This window comes from Crassostrea angulata, chromosome 3 (assembly GCF_025612915.1).
Source record: "Crassostrea angulata isolate pt1a10 chromosome 3, ASM2561291v2, whole genome shotgun sequence".
NCBI classification, from domain to species: Eukaryota; Metazoa; Mollusca; class Bivalvia; order Ostreida; family Ostreidae; genus Magallana; species Magallana angulata.
In genome coordinates, this window is record NC_069113.1 from 14,780,819 (window position 1) to 14,796,733 (window position 15,915).

Sequence of the window (15,915 nt, forward strand, 5' to 3'; positions counted from 1 at the left end):
ATTAATCATATTCGTCAATTCAGTTGAGATTAAGTTGTACAGTTCATCTCGTAACATAAATACTTATTATGCTAAAAAAGAGAAACTAGCAATTGTGTATTAAATGGATTTTAACTGTATCAATTTTGTTCTAGTTTCAAAATTTCGAGATAATAAATGTTTAACTCAGTCTTCAAAAATAAAGTTCCGAGTGACCATCTTCACATTAAAAAGCACCATCACATAAAAAAGCACCATATTCATAAAATAAAGCACCATCTTCATATAATAAAGCACCATCATCACATAAAAAAGCACCATCTTCATATAAAAAGGCACCACCTTCATATAATAAAGCACCATCTTCATATAATAAAGCACCATCTTCACATAAAAAAGCACCATCTTCATATAATAAAGCACCACCTTCATATAATAAGGCACCATCTTCATATAATAAAGCACCATCTTCATATAATAAAGCACCATCTTCACATGAAATAACCACAGCATAATATAATAATGCACCATCTACATATAAAATAGCCACATAAGGCAGCTATGGCGTACCATACTTGACGGTTTGAATTGTTGATGTTAACTTTATGTTGTTTATATTTTGATCTTCGAGAGTTAATGCTTTATTTGGTGTTTCATATGTACGGGTTATATATACGTACGAAGGTAACGATCACTGTAGGAAAATTCACATAATCAGGTATTTAAAGCGGTTTTTTCTGCAATTTTCACTACCTTCATAACCCTATGAACCACATAAGAAAGCACTTTATTGATTCATTACTCACATGACTGATTACTGATGTATATATGCCTCTCGGGTCCTATGAATGAAAATAAATCGAATAGATATCTATAATATATATATATATATATATATATATATATATATATATATATATATATATATATATATATATATATATATATATATATATATATATATATATATATATATTGTACTTTTATTCTAAATCAATGTACATGTAATGTAATATTCATCTGTAACGATTTCTCAAGTTGTCATTTAACGTAGCGTAGAAAAACAAAAGCTTTTTAAAGATGCTAATAACATGAAATCACGGTTGTTTTTGCGGGGTTGAACTGGACCAGTGTCAACAGCATACGAATATATGTACATGTATATACCTACTACATTCACTCAAAGCAGCTGCTGTCCAGCTTGTGAGGACAAAAACTCGATAAGTCTCTCCCTTCTAAAATTGGTTCACAAGGATTAAGACACGATAATGCTTCCCTCGGGAATCTATAGGAAAACATCAATTAGAATTGATTGGGAGTGTCTTTCGAGGACCTCATTAAAAGCATCTTCGGAAGAAGACATCATATAAATGTTTATTGTAAGCAGTGTCAGTACATATATATATATATATATATATATATATATATATATATATAATGGGCGCTGGAAGTGAGACAGGCTCTTTTGTGTAGCAACTAGATTGTCCTCATGCGTTCCGACGGTTAGCAACACAGGTAAGACTTTTATAGATTTGAATTATGCAATATCGTTTCCAGGACGAAGTTAGATTTAAATAATCGCAAAATTCGAATGAAATGACAAATGAAGCAATTCTGTTGTTCAAATGAAAAAATAAAAAGGTAAATATAAAACGTATATATAAAACGAATTAAAAATGTCAAAAAATAAAATTCTGTACTGATATGTAAAACGTAAGCTTTCACTTTGAAACATCTTGAAATATTTTAGGGTCATGATTTATTTTAGAAGCAGATGACTATAACTGTAGTTAATTTTTTTTAAAGCAGAATTCAGAAAACAGAAAATTCAACCAGTGTTTAACCAATATGAATACTTAAAGGGGCATGGTCACGATTTTGGACAATTTTTTTTTTCGATTTTAATGTTTACAATGCTTCAGTAAGGCATTTTTAATAGGCAACTAAAATTTGAGTGTCATTTGTTGAGTTATAAGCGAGTTACAGAGCTTACAATTCTTCGCTATGTAAACAAAGCGTTTGTTTACATTTTTGAATGTTGAAGTAAAAATTCCAGTTTTAGACCTCAAATAAATGTGTTAATCGTTAGGAACTGTTTATTTATGCTTAAAATGAATAAGAAGATAGACAAATTAGCTTGAAAAAGATTTTTTGCTAGTATATTGAACCTATATGTAAACAAAAAAAAAAAAACAGGACACGAGCCTTGTTTACCTGACGAAGAATTGTGAGCCCTGTATCTTGCTTAAAACTCATCGACTGGCACCCAAATTTCATTTGATCATTAGAAATGCATTCCTAAAGCATTGTAAATAATAAAAGCAGAAAAATAAAATTTGACCAAAATCGTGACCATGCCCCTTTAACATTAATATTTAGTTCTACAATGTTTTTTAAAATGAATTTCTCTAGTTAAGGTAGCCCCATACTCGTAAAATTCTCTGAGGAAAGTTAAAAAACCAAACTGATTTCGACTTAATAGACTTAAATGTCATCAATTGTTAGAAAAAATATACATGTCATCACACTTTTTAAGATGCCAGATAAACATAAACTAAAGCATGTTTTAGCATTAGAAAAATGTATTTTTTTGTGTTAAAAGTAAAATCTTGTAGGCAGAAATTTGTTTTTCTTGTTTAATTTTAATGTCAACTTTATCAGAAAACTGAAATTACAAAAATATTTTAATATTAATCGTTGGAATAAGAAAAACTATAGCATTTAGACATACAACTGAGAGAAAAGTCAGAAAAAGAGTTATTTCCCCTTTGCATAGATAAAATATATAAAAATATGGAAATTTAGTATAAAATTAAGTGCGAAAATATCTTGAACCTACCAATAATCTAATTACATCCATGTGATTACATTCACATAAAATAGATAAAACTATATTGCACAATTTTTAAAGAATTCAAAGTTTTACAAAAAAGTGTGACATCACAGAACACTGGATCTACTTTAAACTGTCCAAAATGTCATGAATTTATACTTGTGTAAGTACAAGAAATATGCCCTCTTTTCAATAATTCAAACATACAGTTAAGGAAGGAGTCTTTTCATTATCAAACATACTTCTTATAATAAGAAATCCATGAAATTTTGACACAGTCAAACGGATCATATTACTTAATGATTCTATCAGTTTAATTAAATTTGACCTTTTTGTTTTCGGATAAAGGTCAGGTCAAGGTCACTACCTTTTTCCTCAACGTAAAGAGTGATAAAAATAAGTGTAGCTCTTTATAGTTCTGTAGACATTTGTTTAAGATTTGAAGATTCAAATCTTCAATGAAATCATACCACGTGAGAGTGTCTATCAGCTTATACTACTTAATTGGAATAAATATTTATACTAAATTTGATATTGCTTAGCCCGCATTTCCTCTAATTTTCTTAAATTTTGAAGAAATTTTGATTATTTTTTTTATGCTTCCAATAATAAAATATTTCTAATTTTTATGTATTATGAAGACTTTATATAAAGATATAAATTGACAGAAAAGCTAATATATTGACCGTTTCATAAGAGAGAAAAACTGATTTTAGTGATTTTTTCACAAAAATCAATGTATAGAATGGACGCTTTGAAAAGCTTATTAAAATGTTATTTGATAGGCAAATTATATTTTAAAAACATATTCTTCAACCCAAGTGTCATATTATTAGTTCACATTAGTAAAAAAAATCCAACATTATTGTTATTGTTTTTAAAATGCTAAAACAGACTCATTATATATATATAATCTGCAGCAATTCTGAATTGCGCAACATGTGATATTTTCCTACGCCAATATTACGCCAAAAATATAGTCCTTGTTCCATTCTAAACATTGATTACATTTTTCTATGCCAAGTTGTATGATAGTAAAAAAGAAAGAAAAATATACTATTTTAATTTCCTTTCATCTTGATTTAATTAACAATTAATCAAATTGACGTTTGACAAGTCGAAAACCAGAAAAGACTCCTTCCTTAACTATCATAACAGAACCATTCTAACAAGAGCTTGAACATGGGGAACTTGTGTCAAACAGCAATGTGACATAGGCCTGTCTATATCATTTTTGGCCACTAGCCATTGCATTTTGAAATCAACAAGATTTGTCTGGCTTTTGAGCAAAGACTTACACCATCTGTGTATATTTCACTTGAAACCAGCATCACTTTATAACTTGTTTTGATGCAAGAAAAAGATGGTTACACCCTACCGTAAGTCCAAGGTTTTGTTAAAATGGTTCTAACTATATTGCAGAAACCATGCTCATAATATTATTATATAATAAACAGATCTTGATACCCCTGCAGCTGGCGTATATATACATGTATACTGCAATATAGATTACAGTTGCCCATCTCAGATTGCTTTCACTTCTACTCAGAACATGCTTTTTCTGTCAAATATAAAATTACTGGGACCACTAGGATATTGAATGGTTAACAATGTGTCTGAGCACGATCTGCAACCCTTCAATATCGGCGCGTGTGAGTTCTGATTGATTTAATGAGGCTGGATTCCGTTGAACCCGAGTCATTGTCCCCCACACGTTATAGCAACCAGCCACCTCTAATTCCTTTCGAGAGCTATCAAGTATTCATCATGTATGATATGAAAAACAATCAATCGCGTGCGTCATAATTTCTGAACTTTGTTTTTGGTACACAAAAACTGTAAATAATGCTTTTCGCTCTTCTCTTGGACGTGATTTGGGATCGGAAAGACTGAAGGGTGTAAATCAGCTCCTAATCTATTTTATAAAGTGTGAGTTGCGACAGTTGACCGACAAACTCCGGGAAATTTCTTGCAAGTAAACAAGATTGACCTTGTCTGCTAGCGTGTGTATATAAAATCACGTGATGTGTTTTGATTGGATCTTTCTAAAACAATCATTAAAAGTTATTGCCTTATTGATGAATTGTAACAAAACTCAATTATTAGTTAATGCTTCAAGATATTTGCGCATGCACATGCAGCGATTTGTTATAACGCGTGTACTTTTTCTCTGGGCTAGACAATAAATCAAGGATGAATTTAACTAATGCAGACATCAACTTTATTGAGCTTTCATAAAACTTCGTAATTGAGAATTTTTTAAAAATCTTAGATGATGAGCTTTTATATACATTTATCAACGAGCTTTTAAAATATTTGAAAGCGAGCACTCGTAATTAAACTTTTTTATTACGCTTTTAAAAGACTTTATATAAAGCTATGTGATCATGCTCGAACAATGGAAACATGGAGGCTGCTGGTCATGTACCATACTCCTTGCTCACTCATTGTGGCTTTAATTAGATTAAAAAACCCATTAATAACCTGTTACAATTCAAACAACTTATAATGAATATAGTTAAATGATATGTACATGTAGATTGTATTTTTTTTTCTGTTGGCCTTTTTTATGTAAATTCAATGTTTATTCTTCTTTTTATCATGCATGAAAGGCCTTTATCAATTTATTTTAAAATCGCAGTATAGCTTATCTACACTGCGTGATATTAAAAAAAACGGACCCAAAATGTGGAGAGAAAAAATTCAATTATTGAAAATCATTTTGTAATCATGAAAAAAATAAAGCAAATTAAAAATTTCATTGTGGAGAGTAAAAAATTCCTTTTTATAAGTTTCATGTTTCTATTTTATTTGTCTGTCAGTGTTTTATATACAATGTAAAGGCTTGATTCCCTCTCTGATATTTTTGTATGAAGGTCATACCAGCAACCGGATATTTCATAATGATATAATATCTCAATTTATTAATGCATTATGCTTCATTTTACAAAATTCAAAATATTTTCCACTACCAGCCTCACCGATCCAGGATATATCGTCACTCATAAGTGAAGCAGATGTTTCTGTGGTCCGACGCCATTAAAAAAAAGTGGCGACCTAATTAACTATGCGATCATAACTCTTGGCAACATATGTTATGATTAGATCTGATATTATTTTCCAGAAAGAATGGATCCGAACTACACGAACGAGACGAAAACCTTGCATAATTTCATTTACGAGTTTATGATGAACAATTACGACACTGAGACTGATTCCCGGAATGCTTCTCTTCTGGACTGGATTGACGGGATCGAAAGGGACTCGCTTCTCCACCACGCCAGGCAGTTCTACTCCTACTGCACGCCGCTCATCTTGATTCTCGGCCTTTCCGGTAACGTCCTCTCACTGTGCGTGTTTCTGTCGAAGAATCTTCGGAGTCTCTCGGCCAGTACCTATTTAGCTGCGTTGTCCGTTTCTGACCTCCTGGCCCTCGTGTTTTACGTCACTGTGGAATGGCTCCGTCGTGGACTGGTGTACTTGGATCCGGCAATGAAGAGCAAGATTTTGTTCTTTGACGGGGATGTCGTCTGCCAGTTCCAGCTCTACGTGTCTTACGTATCACGGCTTCTGTCGGCGTGGATCGTAGTCGCTTTTACGTTTGAGAGATATATCAGCGTTTGCTGGCCATTACTAAGAAAGGACTTTTGCACCAAGAGACGGACCAAGCGCGTTATTGTTGGAATAGTGGCAACGTCGGCCGTAGTGGTTCTCTATAAGCCGATTCTAAGCGCCATCTATGTCAGTGGGGAGGGTAACCATTACTGCACCACGGACAAAGACCACGGCTTTCTTTCTTTTATTTTGGACAGCATTTACGCTATTTTGATTACGTTGGTTCCCTTTTCAGCCATTGCTGTCCTTAACATCTTGATTGTGCGGAAACTGATATCGCAAAATAAAAAGCGACAAAACCATTATGTTATAACCGAGGAGAGAGTGATTCGTCTGGAGTTCACCATTATTTTGTTGGTCGTGTCATTCTGTTTTATCACGTTTAACGTACCATTCTTTGTTGTGTGGCTAAGGAACTTTTTAAGTTCCAATCATATTTACAGTACAAAGGATTTGACCACATACGAGGAACCGAATGTCGATTACTGGCAGGGCGTTTTGTATATAACGAGGACGATATTTTACATGAACTACTGTATTAATTTCTTTTTGTATATTATAGCAGGAGCCTATTTCCGTCGGGAAGTCAGAATGTTGTTTTCTCCCAGTTCCCTTCAAGGCCACATTACCTCCCTCTCAAACACACAGACTCCCCATTCATATGTGTAGGACATATAGACAAGAGTCCAGTGACTTCTGTCGGTAATACGGGGGGGGGGGGGGGGGGGGTGCGGGACTTAAAGTTAAAATATCCGAACCGGATCCTCCATATTCCCGTGACACGTGCTACGCTCAAGTTTCTGTAAGAATCCGTCCAATATACCAGTACCATATGAATCTCCAACATAAACGATGATAGACTAATATTACTAGTATGTAGTATCTGCAATAAATCTTTTAATAGTATACTAAGTAAGCCTTTAAGCAATTGTTTTGTGGACTTTGGGTTGGTTTGTTTATCAACCCGATTTAAAAGTCTGCAACGAGATATCTATTAATGTTGTTACAATTCGATTTTTTTTTTTTCGAATTAAACAGGACGTTGTACATATCAAAGTTCAGAATTTTTTTCTTCAATAATCGCCTGCAGATATCAATGGTATTTTGCTTACCTTATGACGAATTGATTGAGAACCTGATTCTGTCGTTGGCGCTATATATGTATGTCATATGAATAATCAACTTTCAACCAATAAGGTGAAATGTACTAGTAGCTAAAACGAAGCGAATATATCAAAGAAAAAAACCTTTTGTCTTTACAAACTATAAGCTTTATATGCATGCCAAACACTCTTTTAAAGATGACTGATTGTATTAGAAATGATATTTACTCCGATGTAGATGATTATTTGTAGACGCAAAACGTGTGGTGTATGATGATGATGTAACTGAATTTGATGCAAAATGTCATAATACCAGTAATTGTAATATGATATAATATAACTAATATGATGGTGATGATGATGATGATGATGATGATGATGAATTTGATTTTCATGAAAGAGAAGATTTTTTTTAACCGATAGAGACCAAAATAAGAAAAAAAAGGAAGAAATTAGAAGATATGATTATCGTCGCTGCCTAACTAATATAATCATACATTCGAGGTAGATATATTCATAGCCTAACCATGGATGGTACTGATCAAAAGTAAGAAATCCTTTGATGATTCTATTGAGATTCTGATTCCTATATAAGGTTTATTATTAAATATGGACTATAAGCTCTAAAATAAAATATTAACATTTTTCAGTGTCTTTGTCTGTGATAACACTATACATACGAATCGATTTATCATTGTACCAGAGACATAACTAACACAATGTTATTTGTGTCTCTGATTGTACAGTCGAATACTAGTAAATTCAAATGACGTATTGTTGGGGACAAGCGGGGTTTGCATAATAAAAAGAAATGAAAATCACATAAATATGTCAATATTCTAAATTAATATTTAATCGTAACATTGCTGAAAATAATATAAGTATAAGTAATAAAAAATCATTCTTTGAATATTATGAGGTGAAAATTTTGATCAGGGCGTGATCAAATCTATCATAAAGCCATTCGGACTTTATTGGATTTGACCACGCTCCATCCAAAATTATCACCTCATAATACTAAATGAATGATTCCTTATTCCTTAATTAAAGTACTGATTTTGTTTGAATTGTAAACTTACAGCTAGCCAATTTCTCTTTCATTTTTAGATTTACGATTTTTATCTGTTAAAAGAGGTTTCTATTTCATTTATGAATACTAAGTAAATCTTACTAGTACATGTATTCTGTTTCATTGAAACCTTTTGTTGAAGTAAGCACGTCATTTTGCTGAATAACATATGTTTTGCAAAAAAGACTAACGACTTACGACCAAATTATAAAATGCTAATCAATCACACAAAAATAGATGTTTTATTTTTTCAGCTGTGAAATATGATAATGGAAATCGAAATAGTTTTAAGTAAAGGGTTTTATATAAAGTCGATCTGTTCGTCAAAGATTATCTGCAGAACTGTAGCTCCCGCTCTGAGAAAAATTCGGATGGACGACCGTCCATCCCATTTTTTTTAGACCAGGAGCTACAGACCTGCTACTAGGCAAAGATGAGACTGAAAATATTTACGACTTTGACATTTAGAGCTATGTGCAAACTAATATGATAATCAATTTTATTACACGAGATATAAATACCCATAATCATCAATCTCAGCTCTTCAAATATCGCATACAGTGTATTTGAAGGAGAAGATTAGTTTAAAATTAATCAGATTAATCATTAAAAATTATTAGTCTGCTTTCTAATGTTAGAGGATTTTATATATTTCAACAAGAGGCCCATGGGCCACACTGCTCACGTCAGCAACATGGTCATAATAAAACAGCTTTTAATATGGATTCGAATACAAAAAATCTGGACTATGTAGTAAATTAGATCCTGTATAAGCATATTTTTAAAATTTCCCCCAGTTATTATTATGCTAAACATAGAGTCGCTTTTGTAACTGGATGACTTCATAGTCATATCATATATTGAGCATGGCAGTTCACAATAAGATCTCGACCAACAGTTTTATATACACCACGGTACCTTTGGGTGCTTCCACACAAAATACAGCTTTATTGGCCAATTGGTTTTCTAAATTCTTTCCTCTATATATCCCTATGTACAAATTTAAACCCCATTGTCGCCCCACCTTATCCTCGGGGATCAAACTTAATTCTACATTACTTGAGGATGCTTTCACACAAGTTTAAGCTTAAATTTTTAGTCAACTGGTTTTTGAGAAGAAGATTTTTAAAGAGTTTCCACATATATTCCTATAAAATAATTGGCCCCCTTTGTTCCCTAACAGTACCTCTGGGGATCGTGATTTGAACTTGAATTTACACAACTTAATGTTGCTTCCACAACGATCAGATTTCTACAATACATGAATAGAAAACTAATTGAAAATTCAAAAAAATCCATACTTATAAATTAAAACATTTTGCCAATAAACTAAGAAATGCCTGCATCAGTGTAACTGCTCTCACCTTTGGCATTTCAACACATGTGATATGATGTCTGTAAGCTATAATTACGTGAGAAGTAATTATTCTAAAATTAATCAAAAACCAATCTCGTTTTCGATAAACAAGCCCAAAATAGCAAAACCGAGAATAAGGTGGTGGACACACGTTGGTGGATGCAAGTCAGTGCGATTTTGCATCAAAATATATGCTTGCAATGAAGTAATATTGAATAATTACGTAAATAGATAACATATTTACTGGGAAGTGACTTCAAGTGCACAGAGAAGTTAAGTTTTGACAAACATTAAATAATTAAAATAAGGCAATTCGTTTCTTGAATGCATAATTTTAGTTTGATGTATACAACTTATTCAAAGCACGACCTCTGGTGAGAAAATGGGATATAACTTACTAGAACAGGGTAACCAAGGCTAATTAACGTCATGGCGAAAAATATAGGACAGGACATTGGCTAATAGATATGATACACCAGAGAATATTTGACAGCTTGTTTCGATGAGCAAACTAGATAGTAACATCCACCGAAAGTCCAAGCTCTTGTAAAACGGCTATTGATAATGAAAGCTTTTCTAAAGTATTTTGCATATAAAAGCATAACCCAAAAATAAGAATATGCACGCTGGCCTCGGATTTATTTTAAAATTTTCAACAGATAAAGATGGGAGGGGGTGTCTATGCCCTAATTGCATGTGCTTATGACTTAAAATTCGTAATAAAGATTTTTATCTTCCCGTTGTAATAACTTTCTGTTTTGTTATCAAGACTTCTTTTATCTTGTAATAACAACATTATTGTATTATCGGGTTTTCATCATGTAATAACAATGTTATTGTGATTAATATTTGTTCAGTAGAACGATCTCCGCCCTGATATATATATATATTGCTCTCTATCTTGATATGAAAGCTGTGGATCTTAAATTCTGAAAGGCTGAGTAATAGGTCTACTGATAACTTGCAACACAATTGTATTGAATTCAAGTACTTTAGACTCATTACTAACAAGCACACATCAACACCAAAGAAATATTTTAAAGTGTTATTTAAAATACATGTAATACAAAAAAAACCATCTTAAATTATTTAGCGTTTATTCAGTACTAAGTCTTATTTAATGTCTTCATTACATGTACATTTATTTAACCGCAAAAAAGGCCAACTTTACAAAAATTGCAAAATGTAACTTGGAGATTTACAGTGACAAACCAGTGAATATAAGTACATGTACAGATGTACAGATGTACATTGCATCAATGTTCAGATCTCTCCATATAAAGTAGTGCAACATCCAGAGCTCAGATTGTGTGGCATACCAAAGTGGAGTACTAAACTGAGAAACATAAGGACATATAAGGCATGTTAAAAAGTCCATGTGCAGCAATGAGTCCAATGTTTCCTCAGCATTCACTGCATGAGCAGGGCACCTGAGGCATAACTAACTGAGGAGTCGCTCATTTTCTTACAGCGGCTTGACTGAGCATAGTTTATGAATTTAAATGACATTCTGCGTCCATTACCGTTTCTTCGAAGAGCGTCTATTGCCTAAAAAAAACAAACCAGATTAAAATTATTTAACACAGCCTACTTCTCAGCAGTTCATATCTAAAATGTGTGACCTATCTTGAATGATAATTCATGTCAACAGAACTTACACTTAAGAGAACACCTATTGGGTATCTGCCACATATAGTGTTTTCATACTCCTTTAAGTAGTGAGAAAATTTAGCTGGGTCCATTTGTTCTATTGCATCCATTCCCTGAAATATAAAACCAAACATCTTTTTTAGACACTATTGTTTAAAACATTTTGAAAATTCTATAAAAAGAGTGCTGATTCCTTATTACACAGTTTTTTATACTTTGGATTTTGAACTAAATTTCTGTATTAATATGGATTACAATTCACATTCCCAAGAAAAACACTGTAGTTCAAATAGAAAATAATGTAATATAAATTAACAGAAGCATAAAGAACAGTTCTCAAAAAACAGCAGGCTCTACACACATACATTAAAAAGATATAGAACACTGCCTGGTGCATTATTTTACTTTAATTTATGTTAATTGATCATCTCTGACCATCTTACCATTTTATCTAGGGCCTCAATGGATTGCCAGATGTCTCCACACGACTTATCATAGAATGTGTAACGGAATCGCTGTCCCCAGTGACAGAAGTCAGAGGAGATCACAAAGAAGTTTTCAGGGTCGGCTAGATACTGGCTAAATATAGATCCATACAGCTTCTCCTTGTCCGCAGACAGAGACCCGACTAGTACAGGGATAATGGTGAACTGTCCACGTCGTCTGCAATTACCGTTACAAATCGGATCATGTCATATCAATGTAAATGTACAGTTAAACACGGTTAAAGTGAACACGCTTACAATAAATTCTTAAAATATTGGATGATAGTGCAAGGCGCCAAGTACTGTACTGCACACACAGGGTTGAAAGAAATTCTATTGCATAGAAAGAGTATAAAAAAATATCTATATCAATTCTTTACATTCTTACTTTGTTACTCACCTCTCCATGACTTTAGCAATGTAAGGTAAATGCATCTCTATACTGTGTTCATCTTCATCTGTACTCATTTTCATTTTTTCAAAGGCTTTTGTGGCAAATAATTCTTCATTTACTAAAAGGAATTGATCATATATATATATGAATCTAAAAGCATATACAGTAAAACTCGTTTAGTACGAACACGGATATAGCAACTTCTCGGTTATAGCGAAGTTTTTTTTGAGTCCCTGGTAAAATTCTTCACAAATCTTTGCAAAATTTTACAGTTATAACAAATTCTGATATAACGAATTACGGATATAGCGAACTAATTTTGAGTCTTGTTGAGGTGAATTATAACGAAATTTAACACTTTTATAATGAATTTCTTTACAGTTTAAAATGCTTGCACTACCCTTTAATATAATATTTTGAGTATTTATTTTCATATATTTTTTTTCGACTCACAATCCAATTTTTAAAGATATCAAAGTAATGTATTTTTATTCTAAGCCTCAATTAGCAAAAATTATAGTCTGGTGAAAGAAAAATATGCATATAGTGAATTCGCAATAGTTATTAGGAATTTGTTATAACGATATAGTGAATTACGGATATAATGAAGTAAATCCATCGGTCCCTAGGACTTCGCTATAACCAAGTTTAACTGTAACTCTTTCGCACAAAATTTTATACCTTGTACTTGTATTAATCAAACAAGGAAGATTTTCAAACTGTAGACATGTAGACATGTCTAATTTTTATTCTATCATTAAGACAACAACTTGTTATAAACTTTGTTTAAAGTTGATATAAGCTTTGTTAGAAATTCATTACACTTATAGGTACAGTCCTGATATTTTGTTCATTAGTAACAGTACATGTACTAATGTACTCACTCTTCTGGTCTATAATCAGATCATACAATGGCGTCTGGTAGTGAGAGGTTTCAGTGAGGGCACAACCGGACAGACGAACATGGTGGGAGGGACCAAGAATGAATATTCTCTTACTGTAGAAAGAAATATCTACATATTAAGAATAACCTGGCATGTGGGGTTATGCTTCATGTGTTCAAACTCCAAATAAAATGATCTCAAATTTTATATTTTGAAATTTGATTCTAGATCTTCAAGTGCATGTACATGTACATTCCGCTGTATTTCCTGTACAAACTCATTCATTATTTGAAATATGCAATATAGAGAGTAAATTATGAGAGTATTTCAAGCTCTATGCCTCTGTGATGAAATATTGATTGGTTCTTGCAGTAGAATACTTGCATGTTAGATGGATCAATCTGCCTGTAGGCGTGGCCTCCACACGCTCCACAATATACATACCCTGCATGACTGAAATATAGAGATTTACAATCAACACAGTGGAATTATCATTTCATAGTTGACTGAAAGGTTATAATAATCTTTTTTGGTTTTTTCTCCACTACTCTCATACTTGAATGCATGTGCGTATACTGTATTATAATTTGTAAGTCCTGATACCTTCATGCTTTCCATTGGATGCAGACCAATAAATTAAAGAGCAATTATTTATTGAAATGACAGCTGCAAACTGTAGTTTTAAGTTGAAGCAGTTGAGGTAGAAGAATATGACCTAAGTATGTTTAATATGATTCTGCTATGATTTATGAATGTTATTGATGCTCATAATTTATAAAATTTCAGCTTTATAAATAATCATTATTCTTCTTGATCCAAGAAATAGTTCATGATAAACAAAGATATATACATGTATATAAACACACTGCTAAAATTATAGTGAACTCAGACACAACTTAGGCACTACATATCTAGAAACGCTAGGACACTTTGGTTTTCATTCTTACGGAGCAATTATGGCTCTTGCTGGGGAGTAGGATGGCTGGGCTTTCGATAACCACTCATCTAACTGGCTGCTCAACTCCCTTCCTGGAAAAGAAAACATCTTAAATGTTTCACCTTCAAAATTAATGCATATGTCTAGCCTGCTGAATATAATATTCAATGATGACTATGGTTCAATAGTATTCATTTGTTTTCTTATAATTAAAGAATAAATATTAATACATTCTATATCATCCACATGATAAATAAACACAAAACTTAATTGTCACGTTTATGCCTTGCACAACTTTTATGATATAACCAATTTCATTATCATTCATCAGTTCATACTGTATCATTAGATAATAAAGAATATTTATAATTAATTAGATTTATTTGTCATACATCATCAACACAACACTGACAAATTTTTAAAATTATTTCAAAATATTATTATTGATTACACAAGTACCCCCCCTCCCCCGCCCCACCTAAACAAAACCCAACAAAAACAAACAACTGCAAACCAAACCAAAACAAAGAAAGAAAGCCACACCTTTCAGTTCATTAAAAGCTGCGCCATGTTGACTGAACCATGACTCCATAAGTTTGTGTGATATACATCAAAGAATACTAAGATACAGTGCCCGTTTCCATGTGATCTTTTCATCTGTTTAATATAAAATATATCATATAAACTCACCGTCGTTTGTGTACCAGCTCCCTGCGTGTGTTGCCCGCCTAACTTTGGACATAGTTATTCCTATGGCTACTGTACTGTTAATAACTGACCACCCTTCGGAGAGGCCTTCTTTATAATAACTCGGAATTCCTGAATTTCCTTTGCTTTGTTTATCAAATCATTGGTATTTCGATCCCGATGTAAATATTTTTGACTGCAATGTCCTCAGAGTTATTTTTAGAAATAATTAACGAAATATAATGTCATGTATTAAAATGATGATTTTAAATTACTAAAGTATAATCCTTATAACACACAAGGAAATATTTTTTTTTCAGATTTCAAAACCATGTAATTTAGATTAATGTATGTGTCAAACAACTATATTTCGCATAAATTTATCCATTACCAAATATTTATAAGCAAAAAAAAAAAGTCCAATAGGCCTATCATATAAATATACAGTTTGACTTTTATTTCTAATATTATAGTAGAAATATTCTTTCTATTTCTATATTAGAGTATCGTTATTTTTTTTATCAACAGACTTATTATAATAATTCAATTTTCTTAAATTTACATATGAACAAATGAATTATTGCAATAATTAACATGGAGTGTGCCCCCTCCACCTTTTGGGAGTATGTAAAAAATTCGAATGGAAATATGGAAAGTGAAGTTATAGCAGAGATATAAATGTTATTTTTGTCTCTGGTTATAGATATACTACGCCACCCCCCCCCCCCCCCCCTTGGATTTTGAAGATGTTTGATTTTTTTTTCGGCTTGCCATGAATTTTTGGATGAGACTGCCCCCCCCCCCCCCCAATTTCAAAAACGATGCTACATGGCTGAGAATAAATGCTCAAATCAATGCCAATGTCTGCATGTGTATTGTGTAGTTCTCTTTTCTAAATAATTCCCCACAGTTATGATTCATT

At 32.4% G+C, this 15,915-nt stretch overlaps 2 protein-coding genes across 2 annotated transcripts; one reads left to right on the forward strand and one right to left on the reverse strand.

Annotated features, from left to right (window-relative positions):
• Window positions 1-1,234: 1,234 nt before the first annotated feature.
• LOC128177503 (probable G-protein coupled receptor 139) lies at window positions 1,235-7,145 on the forward strand. The gene is made up of 2 exons (XM_052844225.1): window positions 1,235-1,494; window positions 5,937-7,145. Exon 2 carries the CDS (start codon window positions 5,942-5,944, stop codon window positions 7,094-7,096), a length of 1,155 nt encoding a protein of 384 aa, XP_052700185.1. The 5' UTR covers window positions 1,235-1,494; window positions 5,937-5,941; the 3' UTR covers window positions 7,097-7,145.
• A 3,891-nt stretch (window positions 7,146-11,036) lies between these two features.
• LOC128176727 (protein MEMO1-like) lies at window positions 11,037-15,156 on the reverse strand. The gene is made up of 8 exons (XM_052843239.1): window positions 14,997-15,156; window positions 14,317-14,398; window positions 13,754-13,822; window positions 13,370-13,482; window positions 12,492-12,603; window positions 12,050-12,269; window positions 11,615-11,719; window positions 11,037-11,504 (listed from the first exon to the last, which is right to left on the reverse strand). The coding sequence occupies exons 1-8, from the start codon at window positions 15,046-15,048 to the stop codon at window positions 11,367-11,369; spliced, it is 891 nt and encodes a 296-aa protein (XP_052699199.1). The 5' UTR covers window positions 15,049-15,156; the 3' UTR covers window positions 11,037-11,366.
• Between the last annotated feature and the right edge of the window lie 759 nt (window positions 15,157-15,915).